This window comes from Oreochromis aureus, linkage group 22 (assembly GCF_013358895.1).
Source record: "Oreochromis aureus strain Israel breed Guangdong linkage group 22, ZZ_aureus, whole genome shotgun sequence".
Taxonomy (NCBI): domain Eukaryota; kingdom Metazoa; phylum Chordata; class Actinopteri; order Cichliformes; family Cichlidae; genus Oreochromis; species Oreochromis aureus.
Genome location: NC_052962.1, coordinates 19,225,319 through 19,244,613, shown reverse-complemented (window position 1 = coordinate 19,244,613; position 19,295 = coordinate 19,225,319). Strand labels below are relative to the sequence as shown.

Below are 19,295 nucleotides of genomic sequence, written 5' to 3'. Positions count from 1 at the left end.
CTCCAGTGCATTATTACAACACCTATGTGACAGAGGTTCAGGTTAAAAAAATTTCTTTATTTACAAGATTGAATAAAGTTTCTTTGTACAGAAATGTCTTAATTATCATGATTTTAACAGAAACTTAATTTGAAGCACTCAAAACACAACAGATTATGTTGTGAGAGGGGTCCAAATCTGAAGAATATTTTTTTTTTTTTTTTTTTTATAAAATGGCACACAGTCTTACATTTTGTTATGTCTTATATATGGTAAATAAAAAGGATCTAAATCTTGGCTATTCAGCTGCCAATAATGTAAGTAAAAATAAAATTAGGTACACATATGGAGGCTAAGCTCTTGAAGAGGTAATATCAGCAAACATTTTGGATTGGTGTGCGTGTTTATGAATAAAACTGAAGTGAATTTTATTTAGTTTTAGAAATAAAACTGAAAGCAAATAAAGTACCTGAAAGTGCAATACCGCTGTTGGGCGCTAAGTTCGATTTCACCGGAAAAGCCCCAAATACCTTTCCACGAGACACTGGAGGAGTTAAATAAAAAAAAATTACATTAAACTGACCCTCAATTTGCTGTATTGTTAGTTATTTTGTGAACTTTTCAAAGGAAGCACATTTCAGGCTTAAACCAGGCGTTCCTGTCGGGGTTTGATGATAGTTGAACTTTGACCCATGTCGGGATAAACCGGTTTTCCAGATAACTAATTGTACGTAAGAGGTTATACGAACATGGCGAGGCTGTATCCCAATTCAGGGTCTGCAGCCTTAAAGGCCGCATTTTAAGGCCGATTACGTCACAGCGGCGCGCCGAAGGCTGCTCGAAATGCGGCCCTGAAATGCGGCCTTCGTTTCCCTGAATTTTAAGGCTGTGGCGATGTAGACTTCGTGGCCCAACATATCCCACAATTCATAGCGCGGCAGTCACTGTGGATAATTTTGCCGCAGACGGCAGAAGCGGAGCGGCCGAAGAGTAAACTGTTAAACGTAAGTACTGAATATGATGTCACTTATTTATGTGCAAATGTTTAATAATGAAGAACATTAAAACATTACTGTTAGCCACATGTCGGCAAAGTTATTTGCCATTAGCGATGTTTGTACTTTCAGCGTTTACTTGGTTTTAAAGCCTTTAAAATATAATAATACAATAGTCGACCTTATCTTACAGAGAATGTGATGATTTTGTGGATAATTAAAGTCAGTCATATATCCACAAACACAACAAGCTGAAAGTCAGTGATGCTGCTCGGTTTGCAGTCCTGAATATGACGGCACAAGCAGGATTCACTGCACTGTTAATGTTAGCTATGTTATATTGCTGCCTCTGTTCGGTGGTGTCGAGCCAAACGGACTTTAACGTGTGTTTGAACGAGCTGACGGTTCACTCGTTAAGCTGAAAGAAAGATGCTGTAATCACAGGAGTCACACATGTGTCCACTGGACCATCTGGGAACTCTTCTTGTTTAGCACTCGTAATAACACAAACACTAAATCCTCCTTCTCTTGTGCTGTTTTGTAGCAGTGTATACACCTGAGACTGTCACCTGTCTGTCCTGCACTCTCTCTCTGTTTCTTTCTCTCTGATTGTGGAATAAAAGTATGAACATGTATTTATAAGTTACACTTGTGTTTGAATCCTGCAGCTTATCACACATTTGATTTCCATGTGTGACAACTGCAAGTGTCCAGAGTGAGGACAGACTGAGGGACCCACTGCTGCACATCATCTGTGAGGCTTTGCACCCCTGATGATCCACCAGGACAAACTCAGCAGTGTGTGAGGAAGAGGAGGAGGAAGAGCCAGCAGCAGCTGACAGATGGAGAGAATAGACAGACTGTTCCCTGTTTTGGTGCCAGGACAACCACCTCCAGCTGAACGTCAGCAAGACCAAGGAGCTGGTGGTGGACTTCAGAAGGAGTCAGCACAGAGACTACAAGCCCATTTTCATCAATGGAGCTCCAGTGGAGAGGGTGCAGTCCTTCAAATATCTTGGTGTCCACATCTCCTCAGACCTGACATGGGCTGCCCACATTCAGGTCCAGACCAAGAAGGCTAGGCAGCGCCTGTATCACCTCCGACAACTAAGGAAGTTCAGGGTCTCTCCAAAGATCCTCAGGATCTTCTATACAGGCGCTGTGGAGAGTATCCTCACACAGAACATGACAGTGTGGTTCGGGAACAGCTGTGTGAAGGACCAAAAAGCTCTCCAGAGAGTGATCCGTACAGCAGAACGCTGCCGCAGGATTGCTCTCCCCCCACTTCAGGACACCTACACCAGGAGATGCCGGACTAGAGCAACGCAGATACTGAAGGACCCGCCCCATCCTGACAACAAACTGTTCCAACTTCTACAATCTGGTAGAAGGTTCCGCATCATCCGGGCAAGGACAGAGAGACTCAAGAAGAGCTTCTATCCTCAAGCCATCCGGACCCTAAACCAACACCCCCCAACCCCCCACCCCACACACACACACACACACACACACACCCGCCATCTCACATCATCTATAATTGACTGAGACTCTCCTCCAGACACTCAATTCCTTTAACTTCCTTTAACTTTAAATATGTTTATAGTGTCCATTCTGTAAAATAGTCAGATGTCTATTCATATTAATGTACAGAATTCACCTGCTGCTGCTTCTACTGCACATTCACCCAATGTATATACTATATATATATATATGTTTATAATGTTATTCCCCCCCCCCCCCATGTTTTTGCACATGTTGAGGATCGTGTCAGGATACATTTCACTGTGTGTTATACTTGTATAACTATGCATGTGACAAATAAAGAACCTTGAACCTTGAACCCTGTTTGTGAAGGACTGCTAGAAAAGTTTAAAATAACTAATTGTCTGTCCCGAATCAGTCTTATTAGGTAATGTTCAAATAATGTTATCATTCCAGTGTTTTCGGTGTGGGAGAAAGTACTCAGGGCCTTCAAGTTACACACTATGAAAGGCAGCAACAAGTTTAATATTCAGAAACCTAAAGTATGTATCAGCAGCAGAATAGAGCTAAAAATAAATGTTTGTTTCAGTTCTATGAAGCTTTGAGTATTTTGGATTAGTAGTACTGCTGTGTTTGTTGCATCATATTGCTGTAATTGTTTATATGCTTTATATATTCTGAGCTAAGTTGATCTATAGTGTTACATCATATTCTATAAGGATGTTATGTTTTTGTATACTTTCTGCCCAGTTTGACCCATTTAGCAGAAGTCAGCCTGTTTAAGGCTCTGATATCTATTCTGTATGACTTAAAGCAGTTATGACATGGTCTGATTTTCTCACCCCATGAAGGAATATTTCATATATCAGTCTACTCTTCATTCTATCAGAAACAGTTATCACAGCTCGTACATTTCCTTTTTATAAATATATGTAAGCATTGAAACAAATTTAGTAATGCCAACATATTAAACGAACAATATTTGTCTCTTATATATAATACATCTATATATACACTGTCAAAGATGCTTGAGTGAAGATTTAAGGTGATAGGAAATATAAATAACTGCAACTTGAATCTTTACTGAAGCTCAGTATTTGACACAGAGTTCACTCACATGAATTTCACTCACATGTGCTGTACCAGTGTACCTGCACATGTGATGTGACAATAGAAGTGATTTGATTTGAGAGTTCAAACTCACTGCTGTAATAACTTATGATGATTAATATACTAACTATAATATTGGCCATATCATATTTACACTGACTTTAGTCTCATGAACAACATTGGCTAATTGTTATTTACTAGCTAATCTTAAATGACTGTTCAGTACAGAAATGAAGCCCAACAATCATGTTTTACAGTCCTGTGGTCTCAGCCTCAGATAGTTATTAAATCACACAAAGCTCATGTAGAAACAAATGAACAAAATATGTTCTCCTTCATTTCTGTCAAACAAAGCTGTATGAAACGTTTCCAGCTGTTAGTATCATGGTTGCTAAGGCAACCCGGGCAGCGCGACGGAGGCTAGACCGTCCCATTTCACAAGTTTCGCACTTCCGGCCTTAGCGGTCTTTGAGTACGCGGCCCTTGAGGATCGTTGAGGCTGCGTACTTTAAGGCTGCAGACCCTGAATTGGGATACAGCCGTGACGCGATTTTTTTGTGTGTCTGAGGGGGGCTACTTGAACCGGAAGTAATAAAACGACTCTAATATATAAATAAAGAACGCGCTATTAATAAATTCATAATATAACATAAACATATAGAGTTTGCGTATGAGATGGTTAAACTGAGAATAAGATCAAATTTAAAAATTGATATATATTTTACGTAATTACGCGCAGGTCCACCGGGCAAGCAGGTAGCTTTAGCACCGTCACACCAATGTTCCAAAGCAAGAAGGTTCCTCGTGCCTGTTTGGTCTCGAGTCACACGAAGTAATATGGAGATGTCGGGAGCCGCTGGTTTTTTCCTGTATTTCGCCTTCGGAAGCAACATGTTGAAAGAAAGGCTACAGCTGGCAAACCCGTCAGCGAAATTTTATCAGACCGGTCGGCTGAAGGTGAGTACAAAAAATAGCTGTGTTGCTCTTTTGGTTCCATTAAATATAAACGTCCCAAAATATTCTTGCTTGGTTGTGCGATGTGTTAAATTGTTAACGTATTAATTTCCGTCTTAACTGTTCTCATGGTTTATACAAACACCTCCAAGTTCACAGTGTAGCGATTTTGGCATCACCTTCGATCCCTGGGGACGTGAACGCAGCAGTGCCTCAGGTATTTCGGCTTGAGGTGTCGTCAAAGAATTGATTTGTGCGTCTATAAGCTGTCAAAAATGTCTCACGAATGCTATCGAGTCATTAGGTAGAAGCTACAGTCAGGTGTTTTTCAGTGTGACGTAAAATAGCCTTAATCTATCAGTGAAAAAAAGTATTTTTTTTACATTTTTTTTTAAGAGATATGGACACAAGGGAATCAGAAATTGCAATAAGTGTAGTATAACAGCTTAATAAAAATCTTTCAAGTGACAAAAAAGGACTAGATTGATTATAATGTTGAACGCAGAGTTGGTAAAATAATGCTGAGTCATAAGGGCATTTGCAAAAACAGGCAATTTCTTTGTTTTATATATGCATAACCCCTTTATAAATCCTGTTAACTACAGGCTACTAAAATCAAATAGGATATAGTTTAGCTATAAACGGTAGCAGTCCTTCTTCCTTTTTGTTTATATGGAAAATTAAACAGTAAAGTTATTGTAAATCATAAGCAAAATTTTAAATGTGGTTTATATCATTGATTTGACTGGTTGCTGATGAAGCTGATTTCACCTGAGAGCTGCAGCTCCCCTGTTTGTGTGTCTGATCATTAGCTAGCAAGAACAAAGACAAACACTAACCACGTTTTAACCAAGAGGGAGAATAACTGTTTACTAGTTATTTTCACCCCTCCTTTCCCTACGAGTGGTTTAAATGTCGATTTATTATTTCTCAAAAGTCTTGAAGGAATCAAGGGATATGGAAAACAACTGAGTCAGCCCCCTCCTGTATAGCGTCTTAGATTGGTCAAATAAAGTTTGCTGCTCTACCTCCTCCTCTGATGTGCCAGCTGTAATAACAGGACTGGAGTGTACTGCAGTTTGACTGTTACAACAGCAAAACAAGCTCACAGGGGGCACTGCTGAAATCACAAACAGCACCTTCCTTACACTATCACAGTAAAACAAAGAGACTTGGTTGAAGTGCTGTTACTTTGTATCCAGCTGCAGATAATGTTAAAGGTAAAAAAGTGTGTTTCACACTCAGATGAAGCGCATTAGAAGTAGCAAATCTCCACATAATGACTGGTCATTGTTCTCTGTGTGTACAGGACTACAAACTGAACTTTGGACTGTGGAAAGAACACATAGACAATAATGCTTGGCACGGTGGCGTGGCAACCATTGAGTCTTATCCAGGCGCAGAAGTGTGGGGGGTCATCTGGACTTTGAACAACGAACACCTCTCGAGCCTTGATGAGTGAGAGCCACACATGAACACACATCTGTTGGTCAATTTCTGAGTTAATTTGTGTAATTTTAACCAACTGTTTTGTTTTGTTGTTTGTTTTGTTTTTCTTCTTTAGCCAGGAAGGAGTGAAGGCCGGTATATACTCTCCACTAGAGGTCTCTGTGGAGACTGATAACGGGACGGTGCTCTGCAGGACGTATCAGATGAACAACTTCCACGCCTGTCCTCCCTCTCCACAGTACAAACAGGTGTGAGGAACACACCCTGATTCTTAGAGTATGCAATGCAATAAGATACACTGACCCACCACTTTATTAGGTACACCTTACTAGTGCCAGGTTGGACCACGTTTTTTTCTTCAGAGCTGCTTTAATTAATCATAGCACAGATTCAACAAGGTGCTGGAAACATTCCTCAGAGATTTTGCTCTATATTTACATGACAGCATTACACAGTTGCTGCACATTTTTCAGCTGCACATCCAAAAGGTGCATTACTGGACTGAGATTTGGTGACTGTGTCTTATCCTACTGGACGCTGCCATTAGAAGATAGCTACACTGTGGTTATAAAGGCGACATGGTCAGCAGCAATACTCAGGTAGGCTGTAGCATTACACGATGCTCAGTAGAGGCCAAATTGCGCAAAGAAAATATCCCCAACTCCGTTACCGCCAGCGTGAACTGTTGAAACAAGGCTGGATGGATCCATGCTTTCATGTCTAAATTCTGACCCTACCATCTGAACACTGCAGCAGAACTCAAGACTCATCAGACCAAGCCAGTTTCCCCAACCTTCTGTTGTTCAACTCATTTTAAGTTTATTTTCCTCATTCTCGTCTGACCTCTGGCATCAACAAGATATTTTCACCCAGAAAGGCTCACTGGATATCTTCTTTAACAGAATATTTTCTGTAAACTCTAGAGATGCTTATGTGGGAAAATCCCAGATCAGCAGACCATCTGTCACCAACAGGAATTCCACGTTCCAAGTCACTTAAATCACCTATATTCTCTGTTCTCATCTTCAACCATGTCTACATCTGTAAAAGCACAGAGTTGCTCCCATGAGATTGGTGGGCGATTAGAGATTTGCACTAAGTAGCAGCTGAACATGTGTACCTAATACAGTGGCCAGGGAGTGTTCGAACTACTATGCATTGCAACACAAATCTCTCTCTCTCCCCTTTTTTGGAAAAAACTTAATATTTAACGTAATATCTGCTCATGTATGCATCACGCTCTGTGTCTCATGTAAGGTGGTGTGTGTGGGCGCGGAGCAGAACGGACTCCCTGTGGAGTACAAGAAGAGCCTGGAGGAGGTTCAAACCAACAACTACAGCGGCCCCTCGATCCTGGACCAAATCCCGACGGTCATGAACCTGTTAAACAGTTCAAATTCAGCTTCCTGAACTTGGAATGAAAGTCAGCAGAAATACACCAGAATGAGATATAGAGCAGCTAATTAGTGGAGGAACCTCGTGGTGAGGAAGATATCACACTTTTTCTTTTTTTTTTTTGCAGATTATGGACCTTTTAACCTCAAACATGACTATAAATTATTACCATTATATAACAAGATTGAGACTGAGATATGATTAACAGGACAGGGAAAAATGTTTTTTGTTTTGCAAATAACTCTCTTATGTTATGAAAGTGGCACCACTGTGTGGACAGAACTTAATAATGCATGCAATTTAATAAGGAGACATTTGGCTGAGCCCAACACAAACCATGTCTTAATCACCGCTGAGCAATTAGATTGTGTTGAAAAATGTGTTTCATTTCAAAGACTAAAAATATGCAGCGCAGGCACTTGTTACCACAGTGTTCCTCTGGGGAATATTAAACACTGATGACACACCCTTAAGACTCTACACTTGTCCGCCTTTTATTACACATAATGCACTGCCTGTATTATGACTTTAAACCAGTTTGTTCACTTCTGTGAGAAAAGAAAAAGGGGCCTGCAGTTTGTAATTACACATGGGAAAAAAAGGAAAATAAAAACATACCTTGGGATGCTTTAACACAGCTTAATTAAAAATTACATTTTTATTACAAAATGAAAATAAAAATGGACCATTCGTGTAAAAGGAAACCATGTTATTTTGTTTACACCACAGTGGCCTTGGACAGTATTTATTTTAACGCCTCCCAATATTTCAATATATTTATACTCTTGGACTTATAGAAAATACAAGTATATAGAAAACAAAACAGGAAACCTATGCGGGGAACACCCAATAACACGTTCTAGGTTCTGCTGAATCTCCAAGCAATTTCCTCAAATCTGAGGAAATGCACAGACTTCACAATGGCACAAATTATAATTTAATCTGAAAGTAAAACAAAGGCTCATGCGGGGAACATGGCCAACAGCAAGTTCAGAACTCAAAACACTTATACATTCTTTAAAAGATTAGCTTCCACACTGTGAGATGAGCATTCATCTCAGTAGGTCCACATGAGCTGGTGAGCTGGGCGAGAAAAAAAAAAAAAAAAAAAAAAAAAAGATAGTAATCTCCTTAAACTGTATAAATGTTGAGGGACAAGTGGAGTGAGTAACCTTAAAAGATCCAGTGGAAGAAATCAAAAGGCAGAAGGTGAGAACAGGTTAAAACAAACAAACATGAAAAGGGAAAACTTGGTTTGATCAGTTTGTTTGTGTTGTGCTGTGCACCAGATACAAATGAACAAACATAATGATTGCAAAAAGAGGCAGAAGTACTTAAGTTGAAACCATTGTGGAAAGAGATATCGTATCTAGCTAAATGCAATGTATCAGACAATACACTTGGACCTGCTTTCCCACAAGACTTTGCATTTCTGTGGAAAAATATGGACCACTGACGATGTACTGAAGTCAAACGAAGCACTAATAATGAAGGCTACATTAATAAACCACCCTCTGTTACAGGTAAGCTTCTATGTAAAGTTATACATCATCCATTTACACTGCATGATCAACCTCTCTGATGACTGTTAACACAAACGTGGTCATAATTAATGAGCTTATTTTCTACTTTTAAATGCGTTATTTTTTTTTGCACTTTTTCAGGTTCCACTTTCACGCACTTCTGAGCTCACTCCATCTGCTCCCCATCGGTGACTTTTTCGTTTCCACTTTCGTCCATCGGTTCTGGTCCGTCTTCATCGCTTTCCATCTCCTCTGTCGCGTCGGCTGCCGATTCGGCGGGCTGCTGCTCCGGGATGACCAGGCTGTGCTTGAGTTTGCTCAGTTCGGCCATGTTGAAGCCGAGGAGGACGGCTGCAGTGTTCCTCTTGAGACTCTTCATGCACTTGCTGCGTTTCTTGCTGAAGAGCGCCGCTAGCTCCGCCTTGGTGAGAGACAGCCTCTTGCACAGCTCTTCGGTCTCTGCTTTGGTCGCGTACGGGTTCACGTTGAAGTATTTGGATATGAAGTCTCTGCGTTCCTCGCTGCAGCGGCGCTCCGTTGAGGTGGGCTCCAGCAGCAGCTTGACCGCAGTGTCGCTCTGAACCTCAGGCTCCGGCGGAGGCAACAACTTCTCCTGCTCTCGCTTCTTGCGCATGGCCGCCCTCTGTTCACGCTCTCGTTTGTTGGCCTCGAGGACCTCCCGCCACGCGGCTTCCAGCCTCCTCTTCGACTGCAGCTCTGCTTCGGTTTCCGGAGGCTCTGTGGGACGTGCGACAGGAAACACGCGAGCTGGAGTCACACGAGCTGGAGCCACCCGAGCTGCAGTCACGCGAGCTGGAGTCAATGTCTGTTTCATAGTCAGCCCTTGTGGTACTTGAAGGAAGTAGAGACCGGAAGCCTGATTGACCTGCTGAGCTGGTTTTGGTGGCGGCTGGGGTGCTGCAGCAGGTGTGGGTGGTTGTTGTGGCTTGGGTGAACAACGACATCGCTGAATGTGGAGCATCACAGCCTGCTGGGTGACCTTTCCTGTGTATACGCCGTTGCAGTAGATGCACTTGAAAGCCTCCGTCTTGAGAATAGCGTGGATAGTGGGTGCTACAAAGTGCTTCTGTTTCAGGTGCTGCAGGTAGTCTGACTCCTGCTGAAACTTTTCATCACAAAAGGGACAGTAGGAGCTGTTGACTTTGATGGGTACAGAGCAGATTTCTGGGTGGTTGCTTGGCTGCAACTTAAAGAAAATCAGATCTAGGGAACTTGTGACCAAGGCAAGCTTGACCTCTGCATCACCAAGGATCTCTCTTGGTGCAGAGGTGTGAACGTCAAAATAAGGGAACAGGATCCCTCCAGCACCCTTTGAGTAGACCCTGTACTTCTGCCTCAGGAAATCACAGTATGCCTTGCTCGTAGGATTGTGCTGCTTTACATGTTCGATGAGCTGTTTGATTGAGAAGAACAAGGCTGAGCAGTACAAGCAATTCAAGCCATGCAGCAGGTGCTGGAAGACGCTCTTTTCTGATAGTAGAATTTTGCAGGTTAAACATTTCACAGTTTTGTCAGGCATTTTTTTCAGGAATGCTGCTCGCGCAGCTACACTTTCGGACTTGGACGAGGAAGATTTTGTCTGGTGGGCGACCTCGGTGTGCATGTCAAAGACATTGGAAGGAAAGAGTTCATTGCAGAGGGGACAGGTTATCCATTTCTTAGTTTGTGGCGTGGAATTTATTTGTTCAACTGACTTGAGGGGAGTACTTGTGCTGTGAGAGACTGGCACTGCTACTTGCAGGGGAGCAAAAGTGTACGTGGGCATGCCGTTCACCTTGTTGCCAGTCGGGATCAGGTGACTCAGCAGAGACTGTGAAGTCAACATAGTACCTTGTAGGCCGATTTGGTTTGTTGCTAAATTATGTGTAACTGCAGCAGGCTTGGGTACAGTCCCAGGTCCAGCTGCTACGTTCGCCTGCAGTCCTGACGGAAGGAGGATCTGCTGCGCTTGTGGAGTCTGTTGTGCAGGAGCCGAAGGAGGCGCTGAAGCGGGAGTTAAGGTCACTGGCGCCTGTTTTAGAGCAAGATTAGAAACTGTGGGAAGCTGGACCATAGGCGGTCCTTGGGGCAAAGCACTTCGGAGGGCTATCGTGGCACCGGGCTGAAGCAAACCTTTAGCCTCCGCACTAGCTAGCTGCACTAGCGCTGAGGCCTGAGGTGGCAAGAAAGCTTGGTTAGTTCCAGGGGCACAGATCAGAGTGGTACTGTTTGCAGTCCCTTGTACTTGCTGTAATGCCACTACAGTCCCAGCATGTTGGCCGTTACTTGGCAAGACCAAAGATTTACTATTGAGCATTTGAGGTTGCTGTGGTTTGGGAGCAATACTTGGGAATGTCACAAACAAACCATTCCCATTAGGAGTCGGTTTAACAATGTAGTTCTTATTCTCATAAATCAGAACCTGCACTTGTGTGCTCACTGAATAATGTGATGGCTCGATGAGCATGTGATGCAACATTTGGTCTAGAGTTCCAGTGTTCACCTTGCACATCTTGCAGCAATACACTTTGACGGATGAATTCCCCTGAAGGTGCAACCTGTAACCGATGTACTGCTCTGCCAAACTCTCCATGTGCTTGAGAATAATGTGCTTCTTCATTGCGAAGATAGAAGAGGTGGGAAACGCACATCTTCGACACTGATACCTCTCGTTTCCGCGATGGGTGGGTAAAGATGTTTCCCTCTGCAGCGGTATCTGGGTGTTTGACACGGGGAGTTTGGCGTGGAAGAACAGCATGTGCTTCTTCACAACCTTGGGGTGGCCGATGAAGACGCACTGTGAGCAGGGTGTCAGCGCACAGAAGGACTGGACGTAACCGTGGCAGCGGGAGACATGGCTCCTGAAGTTGTAGATGTTTTGTGAAGAGTACTTGCACAGGCTGCAGCACAGAGATCGAGACCGATACGGCCACTGAGGACGGAGACAAGACGATGAAAGCGTAAGAGGAGGCAAAAAGTGCTTTTAAAGAATCCACAGCATGAGAAAAAAATAAAAAAAATTCAGGTTTACCTTCTTTTGCATTCTGCTGTAGTATCCTTCCGCGAAATCCATCCACTCAGTTTCCTGAAAAGCGTCATCTTCATCCGAGTTTTTCTCCGAGTTTTCATTTATTTCCTGCACAGAACACACACAGACACACATTTTAAATAAAAGTAAAAGCACCATGAAACTCTAACTTATCAACTTCCATTTACAGCTGTCTACAGTCTAATGCACTTATGCCAATTCATTATTACCCCGCTCACTGACCCAACACCACAGACATCTCTTGACAGTTATCAGGCCATATCACATCACCCAACCCCACCTGTTGCCATAACAACAACAACAGAATAACCTAGATATGGTGTTTTCAACCGCCAATCCTTCGCTTTAGCCTGCATCTGTGTCTCATGTAAAACAAAGTATTACAGACTTGGATTTAATTTTTTTTAAAAAGGATTTAACTTAATTTATGAAAAAAAAAAAAAAAAAAAGCATACAGAACACATAACTGTAGCTGTGACAGATTGTAAGCCTCTTGTTCTACACATCTTCGTCCCGGAAACAAAGACAATCTTTACAGTCTCTTGAGGTTTAAGGTGATAAAGATCAGTGTCACAAACTGGGCATCTGAAGTGTGAAATGTAGGTTCAGGGCCTCTCACTGAGAAGGTTTTGGCCTTCCCTCTAAAGGAAACCACAAGAACGGTCATATAAATATTTTTTTAACTGTCTTTTTTTAATTTTTTTTTTAAAGCAGGCTTTTATTACTTAAATATTTTACTCATCAAATTGCTAAAAAAAAAAAAAAGCTAAATGAACTGATTTCTTTTTAAAGTTAAAACTCAAACTCTTTTCCCTCATCTACAAGCAGACCAATCATGCTCATTTGCATCCTCAAAGATCTTTTTTTACAAAGTTTGTTCTCGAGTTCAAGCGAATCCTTTCAAGTCATTTTAAAAGCAGTTCCCTCAAGACATCCCTGCGCTATCGTGTTCACAAGAATAGAACCGATGGGCAGACGGAAGCCTGAAAACCTGATACCTCCAGCCAGGCCTCTGCCACCAGCTGCAGCAAACAGCTTCATATTTTCCTCATTCTTGCTTGATGCAATATTAGCACCTCTTTTTCAACCACAAGCACAAGATCTCTGCAGTGGGTGACATTTCTAGAGCGCAGGCAGGCCATTTTAGCTCCTGAACCCATACTGCAGAGTCATGCTTTTGGAATATATACCTAATGTAGGTTGGCATCATCTTAGTGAAATAAGCAAGAACTTCTCTGAAAAATGCTGTAACCCAAACCTTCTGTACTGTCTGCCGTTTGTTTTGGCTCTCTGATGAGCAACAAGGTCAGCCTAGTTGCGTGTTGATAGTATTTCCTTATTTGAAGAGGATATGAAACTATAGCTGTAACGTATGTGTCCCCACTGAAGTGGTGTTCTGTAACTGATAAATCTACATTTTAACATATTATTAATTCAAACAAATTTCCACAAAACTGGAAACAAAATAACAACTGATCAAATTCTTGATCACTTGCAAACATGTTGGTTTTCTGCACATCTTTGTGAAGTATATAGACTTGCATATTGTACATTCAGATTTTCCAAAGTAGAACCGCAATACCAATGTGGGCACATTCGAGACAACAAGCTGGGTGTACTAGCTAAAGCTGGGACTATATTTTCTGCAACTGTAAGTCCGCTCGGGTCCCACTCACGTAAATTTAGTGTGAGGGTCTGTGTGGATGTCTGCACGCCTGGCTGTTTTCTGTAACCTCACTGAATTTACATTGCAATGCACGAACTATGCATGCTCGCCAAACTTTCTGCAAATCTGATGTCTGCTTAAACCCACAAATCATTGTTTACCGAAGCTGTATCACACATAAAAATGTGCACATCACTCTCAGTTTAAAGAAACTCTCACAAACTCTGCTGATGTGCATTGTGTGATGTGAAATGTGAATGCTGCAAGAATTTATAACAAGTGAAGGAGGTGCTATGACACACAATCAGCAGATGCCTAGACTTCTTTTGGTCTGAAAAATCCTAAGTCACGTTCAGAGACATCAGGACAACATAAGACTGAGATTTAGACTAGGGCTGCCACGATTAGTCGACGAGTCACGATAGTCGACGACTAATTTAATAGTCGACACGTCGTTTGAAGCTTTGTAAGATCGCAAAACACGCAGGAATAAGTAGTAGGATTTAAGAGTGTAATAACGGACTGAAACAGAAGATGGCAGCACTGCATGCACAAGGATGCCAGCTGCCGTTAAACCCCGAAGAAGAAGAAACTGTCCCAGAATTCATAGCGCGACCCATCGCGGCCCTGCTCAGTTTCCAACAATGGCGGCAGCTAGTTAGTTTTAATGTTACTCTTATTATTCTTTCTGGGTCACAAAATAAACGTTTAATATATTTTCAGGCGGGAATGTAGCTGTGTAAACTTAAAATATCTGCTCAGTTTATCAAGACATCACATATTTTCAAAAGCGCTCCGACGTTTTCGGAGATGTCTGTTACCCACTAGCTCGATAGCTAGCTGGTGTTGAAAGGCTCACTAGAGCCGGTGAGAACATCGGACTCCCGGCAAATCGTTTTCAAACCCACCGCCATCTTTCGCTACTCAGATTAAACATGATATATAAGTCACTTAGATAACTTAAAAATGTTATTGTTTGGCTTTTTTCAGTATTTTATTTGATCCTGAGTAAATCGGTTTGGCTGAGATGAAAGTTATAGTTTTTACACAGCTGAATAAACCACGACTGATTATCAGAAGTGTGAGATGCTCGAGAATATACTCCGGTGTCCTGTTATATTTTAGATAGCAAGGAGCAGACGGCTGCGTTTATTAAACTCCTCCGAAACAATCTGCAAATTTCATTTAAATTCAATAAACTATCATCTTGTCTTTATTTTTAGTTAGCACATACCTTAAACACTTAAAGCTGGAAGATAATGATAGTTATATAAGAGCAGATGCATGCTGGTGCAATAAGCTGTATGTTTTACGTTCAATGGATACATGATCTGATTAGTCAACTAATCGCAAAAATAATCGGTGACTAGTCGACTATCAAAATAATCGTTTGTGGCAGCCCTAATTCAGACACATGGTAGATCTAGACTTTAACAGCTGTATTGTTTCAGAGATGTCAGTATATTATGTAAGTATTATCCATCACTGACAGAGAACGAAAATAAACAAAATATGTGAAAGTGGAATTTGAGAGCTGTGTGCACACAAAGTGTGCTCTATCGTGTGGACCAATCTCTGTGCACCAACTACTGTTTATTATCTGTTTGTATCGTGTGTGTGTGTGTGTGTGTGTGTGAGAGAGAGATGTAATGAGCAACAACAGAGCCTGTCCCACCAACACTCCACCTTAACTTTCATTAAAATATCGACAACAGAAAAACGCAGGATTCAGCTCTCAACATTCGGAGGTGACGAGCTTCACACAGCAGAGGTCGGCAACACTTACCATCAAAAGAAACATTTTTGACCCTCCCTACAAATATCAGCATTGCTACGTGCTTGTTCATTTTGTTTTTCTCGTTTTGCTAGTTTCTCATCCAGATCAAGCATACCGAATCTGCTCATACAGTGTAAGAGTCTCCAATTTCCTCTTAAGCTTTTCCTCTTTTGGGTTGGAGTCCATAACAAACAGTGGGAGGGACTCTGAACCCATTTATTTGTCTACATCCATGCCAGCTGCTGCTTTTTAGGTCCAGCAAAATTTAAGGTGGTTGTAGGTTTTGATTTAACTGATTCAATTTTTTGTTTTTTAAAGGCAGAACATTTTTACAACTGGAAAATGTAAAACATTACTCACAAATACAAGGACTAAAAATGAAAAATAACTACTCCATAATAAAGTCATTTTTTTCTCCTCTCTCTTTCTTTTGTCTTAGCTGCAGGGAGCGGGAGCCACACGTTTGCCAGCCTCGGCCCAAAGCCTTGGCAGGGCACTAACAGCTGTGAGCCGCCCCCCTGTGGTTCTGGCATTTCTAATAAATCAATGAGTGAAGAAAATTCACTGAGCACTCTGTCCTCTCTGATCCCGGGCCTCCTTAGGGCAACTATCGCAGCCACAACCAGCGCAAAACCCTTAAGACACCACATTTTTACAACAATGTAGATGATGAAACACCCAAATGCTGCGGTTTTTACACTGAGGACCACTATTCTTTTTGAAGAGACTTCTTCTTATACCCAGCCATGTTGCTGAACGGTCACCAATTAAACTAATTAGGTGTGTTATGTTGCACCAGCATTACATAACCTGTCCCCTGCTTCCTGGATGTGTTACTCACATTAAATTCAAAATGAGCCTTTTTTAAGACAATCCAAAAATCTCAGTTTCGTTTTTATGTTATTTTTAAACAAACATGGGCTAACGCATGTCTGAAAATCAGCACGTTCTGCTTTCTTTCTACTTGACTTGCTGTTACTAGAGCAGAACAGAGTAAACAACACTCAGGCCGAGAGAGCTGTCAGATTATTCTCCACGACAGAAACATACCTTCAGCAGGTTCTGACAGTCTTCCAGGCCGATCTCACTCAAGATGCTCTTCACTGCCTTCCTCGCTTTGCGAATCTTTTCGATACTTCCAACCGGGACCTGATACATGATTCCTCACAAGCCCTTATAAAGGAAAAATAAGTTTTCAACTGGTTACAAAGCATTCGTGCTCTTCTATTAATTATAAAATAATTATCAAAATATGCTTTTATTGCATTTATAGTGCAAACATACATCATGATATTTCCCAGCCTACAAAATTACCATTGTTTTTCCACTTGTAGCATCAATAAATTAGTAAAAATATTTTCTGTAGCCCCCAAAACAAGTGAATAGTATGGTGAAAAGGTGAAAATGGCACACACTGGGCAGAATAACAAAGGTTAGCTGAGGTCAGGTAATGTATGCAGTATTACATCAATAATTTATAACCCTATTAAGCCAATAAATAAAACACATAAACCGTAAATGAAGATGGAATAATGTACCGGGTAATAATGATGTAGTTAAATAATTCACTGCAGCATAGTGACAACCTGCCTGCATTTAGTACTGATTGATGAGAATCACAGCATGGCTGAATATGGGTATAATGTCTGCACAGGCTCTGTGGTAACACAAATAAAAGCCATAACAGTGAGTGTGCATCAGGTGATATCACTCTCAGCATTTGTGCAAAAACACCAGCCGTTCGCCGGTGAGCACTAAAAAACAAGTTATTTTTAGTCAGTTAAAAGTGCGAGATTTAGATCACCTGTAAACTAAAAAGCCTGTCCCCCTCGCACATGCCATCCATGCTAACACTACAATGTGTCTGCTGGCCGCACTCAAGTCCTAAAAAAGCCCGGGGAGGCACGTTGACAGCAACAAGCCGGTGACTAAGACCGCGAGGGCGCATCCGCCTACTCGAGGATGCCCACAGCCTCCTCGCACATATTTACCTCGTCCAATTTTCAGCGTAGATTAACGTTAGTTGTCGCTGTGCCACCACCGACAGAGCTAAGGGTTTCCTACTTCCACCGGCCCGCAACTGTGTGTGTCAGTGAGCTGCGTCTACAGGCGGTGCTGCGCGCAGACGCTCCCCCGAGCGGCATTCGTTGTCCGTGCACACCGCTCTGCGAACACCCTGCTTAAATATGAAACGTGATGTTTGCGAACCCACTCCGGAGACAAGTTATTTTTTTTCTTTTTTGGTTCAGCTTTTGTCCCTTTCTTCCCCCCTATTGAGGAAAAAAATGGCGCTCAAGTTCAGGATCTGACGTAGCTGCCTCATTTGCATACAGCACAAACTGACCAATGGGAGAGCTCGCCTGCTAAAACCTGAATAACTTTTTATTCTCTCACTGGGACCCTCAGCCCGGCTCCCGGTTGCCCAGATGACGCACTCTGTGGTTCACTTTCTGAATTTCATGCCACATCTGACCGGGTGAGCCCATATTTCCCATTCCCATCTAATAGCTAGGTAGGGGGGCGTGGCTCCTGCGACCCCCACCCCCCACAGCGGCAAGTCACGTGATACACGACCAAGCCCAACCAATGAGGTGTCGAGAAAATGAGCTAAATGGGTGGTCCTTGGCGTGTGATGTCATATCATGCTACTTTCTGTACCCAATTACTTTGAGCCACCATTTTGATTGAGGGAGAAAGCGAAATGAGTAGGTTAGATGTCTTTAGGCTAGCAAAAGATTAAGTGTTAGGATTTTTTATTGTGTTTTACAGTTACAACATGACAAAATGGCTAGTTACCATCATGTGGTCATTTTTACCAACTGCGAAACCTTGTTACATATATTTTATATGTAGTTGTAGCTAACTGTAAAAGTCGATCAGAGCAATTTCCAGGTTAACAATGTTACCTTCACCTTTTCCCGCCCACAGGTAATTCAAGCACAGCTTGAGCGCTGCGTTAACCACCTATCTGACTGTCGCCTGCGCGCTAACCTTAACAATCAAGGTTAACTTGGCAAAAACTGGATAAAATATATATATTTTATCCAGTTTTTGGATAAGCAAATCAATAATCCCTTCAACAGTCTCTTCTTTGTAATGACCTGATAACCAACACTTGCACTGCCTGATTTATGCTCACACCCAAGTCAGACACTGCAAACAGAATGGACACACGAAGTGCCATATTTACACATATGATGGCTGTACTGCAGTATGTATCTCTAAGGCTAACAGCTAAGTTAGATTAGCATTGTCTCCAACAAAAAGTTAGCGAAGACAAAGATTTATTTATTTTTTTTCTTTGCGATTTCCTTTGCTCATACCAACACAAGGGTGTTCACTTTAGACCAATTAGCAATGGTCCAATCAGACTCGATTTGTGCAGTCAAAGAGTGGATGATGTGGATCGCTCAAGCATGTAATTTCAGATCGATCGAGTGTGTGGTAACCTTGAATTTAAGCTATTTTTCTCTACACTGCTGTGTTTATGTTCCCCCTCCAGACTATTCAGGTGCAATTATTTACTTTTTATTACAATCAGAACCACTGCTATCAAGCACAATGTCCAATTCATCAATACACACTCCAAACACAATGGAAAGCACTCTGCGTGATCCTTCTGCTGATCTATTCATCTTTTAATCCAATTAAAATGCAAGCAACACTTCTCTAATGAACACTTGAGGCACATGAGACACTTGATAGGAGCTGTAATGATCCCCGTTAGACAAATACATCCCTCAGATTAACTCGATTCTGACGTGCAACGCCAAGGAAATAATTCAGCAGCTTTAATTCACCCTGAAGTGTATTTATTCTGAGGAAATAACTTTGCATACAAACACATCAATCTTTCCTTCGCGCCCCAGTGCTGCTTATGGTCTGCACTTAAAACATCTTTCTTATTATCTGTAAT

The 19,295-nt window shown here is 41.9% G+C and overlaps 2 protein-coding genes across 2 annotated transcripts; one reads left to right on the top strand and one right to left on the bottom strand.

The window, feature by feature from the left end:
• Positions 1–4,186: 4,186 nt before the first annotated feature.
• On the top strand, positions 4,187–8,063 carry ggcta (gamma-glutamylcyclotransferase a). The gene is made up of 4 exons (XM_031729404.2): positions 4,187–4,523; positions 5,830–5,978; positions 6,085–6,217; positions 7,227–8,063. Exons 1-4 carry the CDS (start codon positions 4,404–4,406, stop codon positions 7,377–7,379), a joined length of 555 nt encoding a protein of 184 aa, XP_031585264.1. The 5' UTR covers positions 4,187–4,403; the 3' UTR covers positions 7,380–8,063.
• Positions 8,004–17,769, bottom strand: adnp2b (ADNP homeobox 2b). Its single transcript, XM_031729403.2, has 4 exons — positions 17,371–17,769; positions 16,430–16,552; positions 11,919–12,023; positions 8,004–11,819 (listed from the first exon to the last, which is right to left on the bottom strand). Exons 2-4 carry the CDS (start codon positions 16,535–16,537, stop codon positions 9,054–9,056), a joined length of 2,979 nt encoding a protein of 992 aa, XP_031585263.1. The 5' UTR covers positions 16,538–16,552; positions 17,371–17,769; the 3' UTR covers positions 8,004–9,053.
• Positions 17,770–19,295: the final 1,526 nt, after the last annotated feature.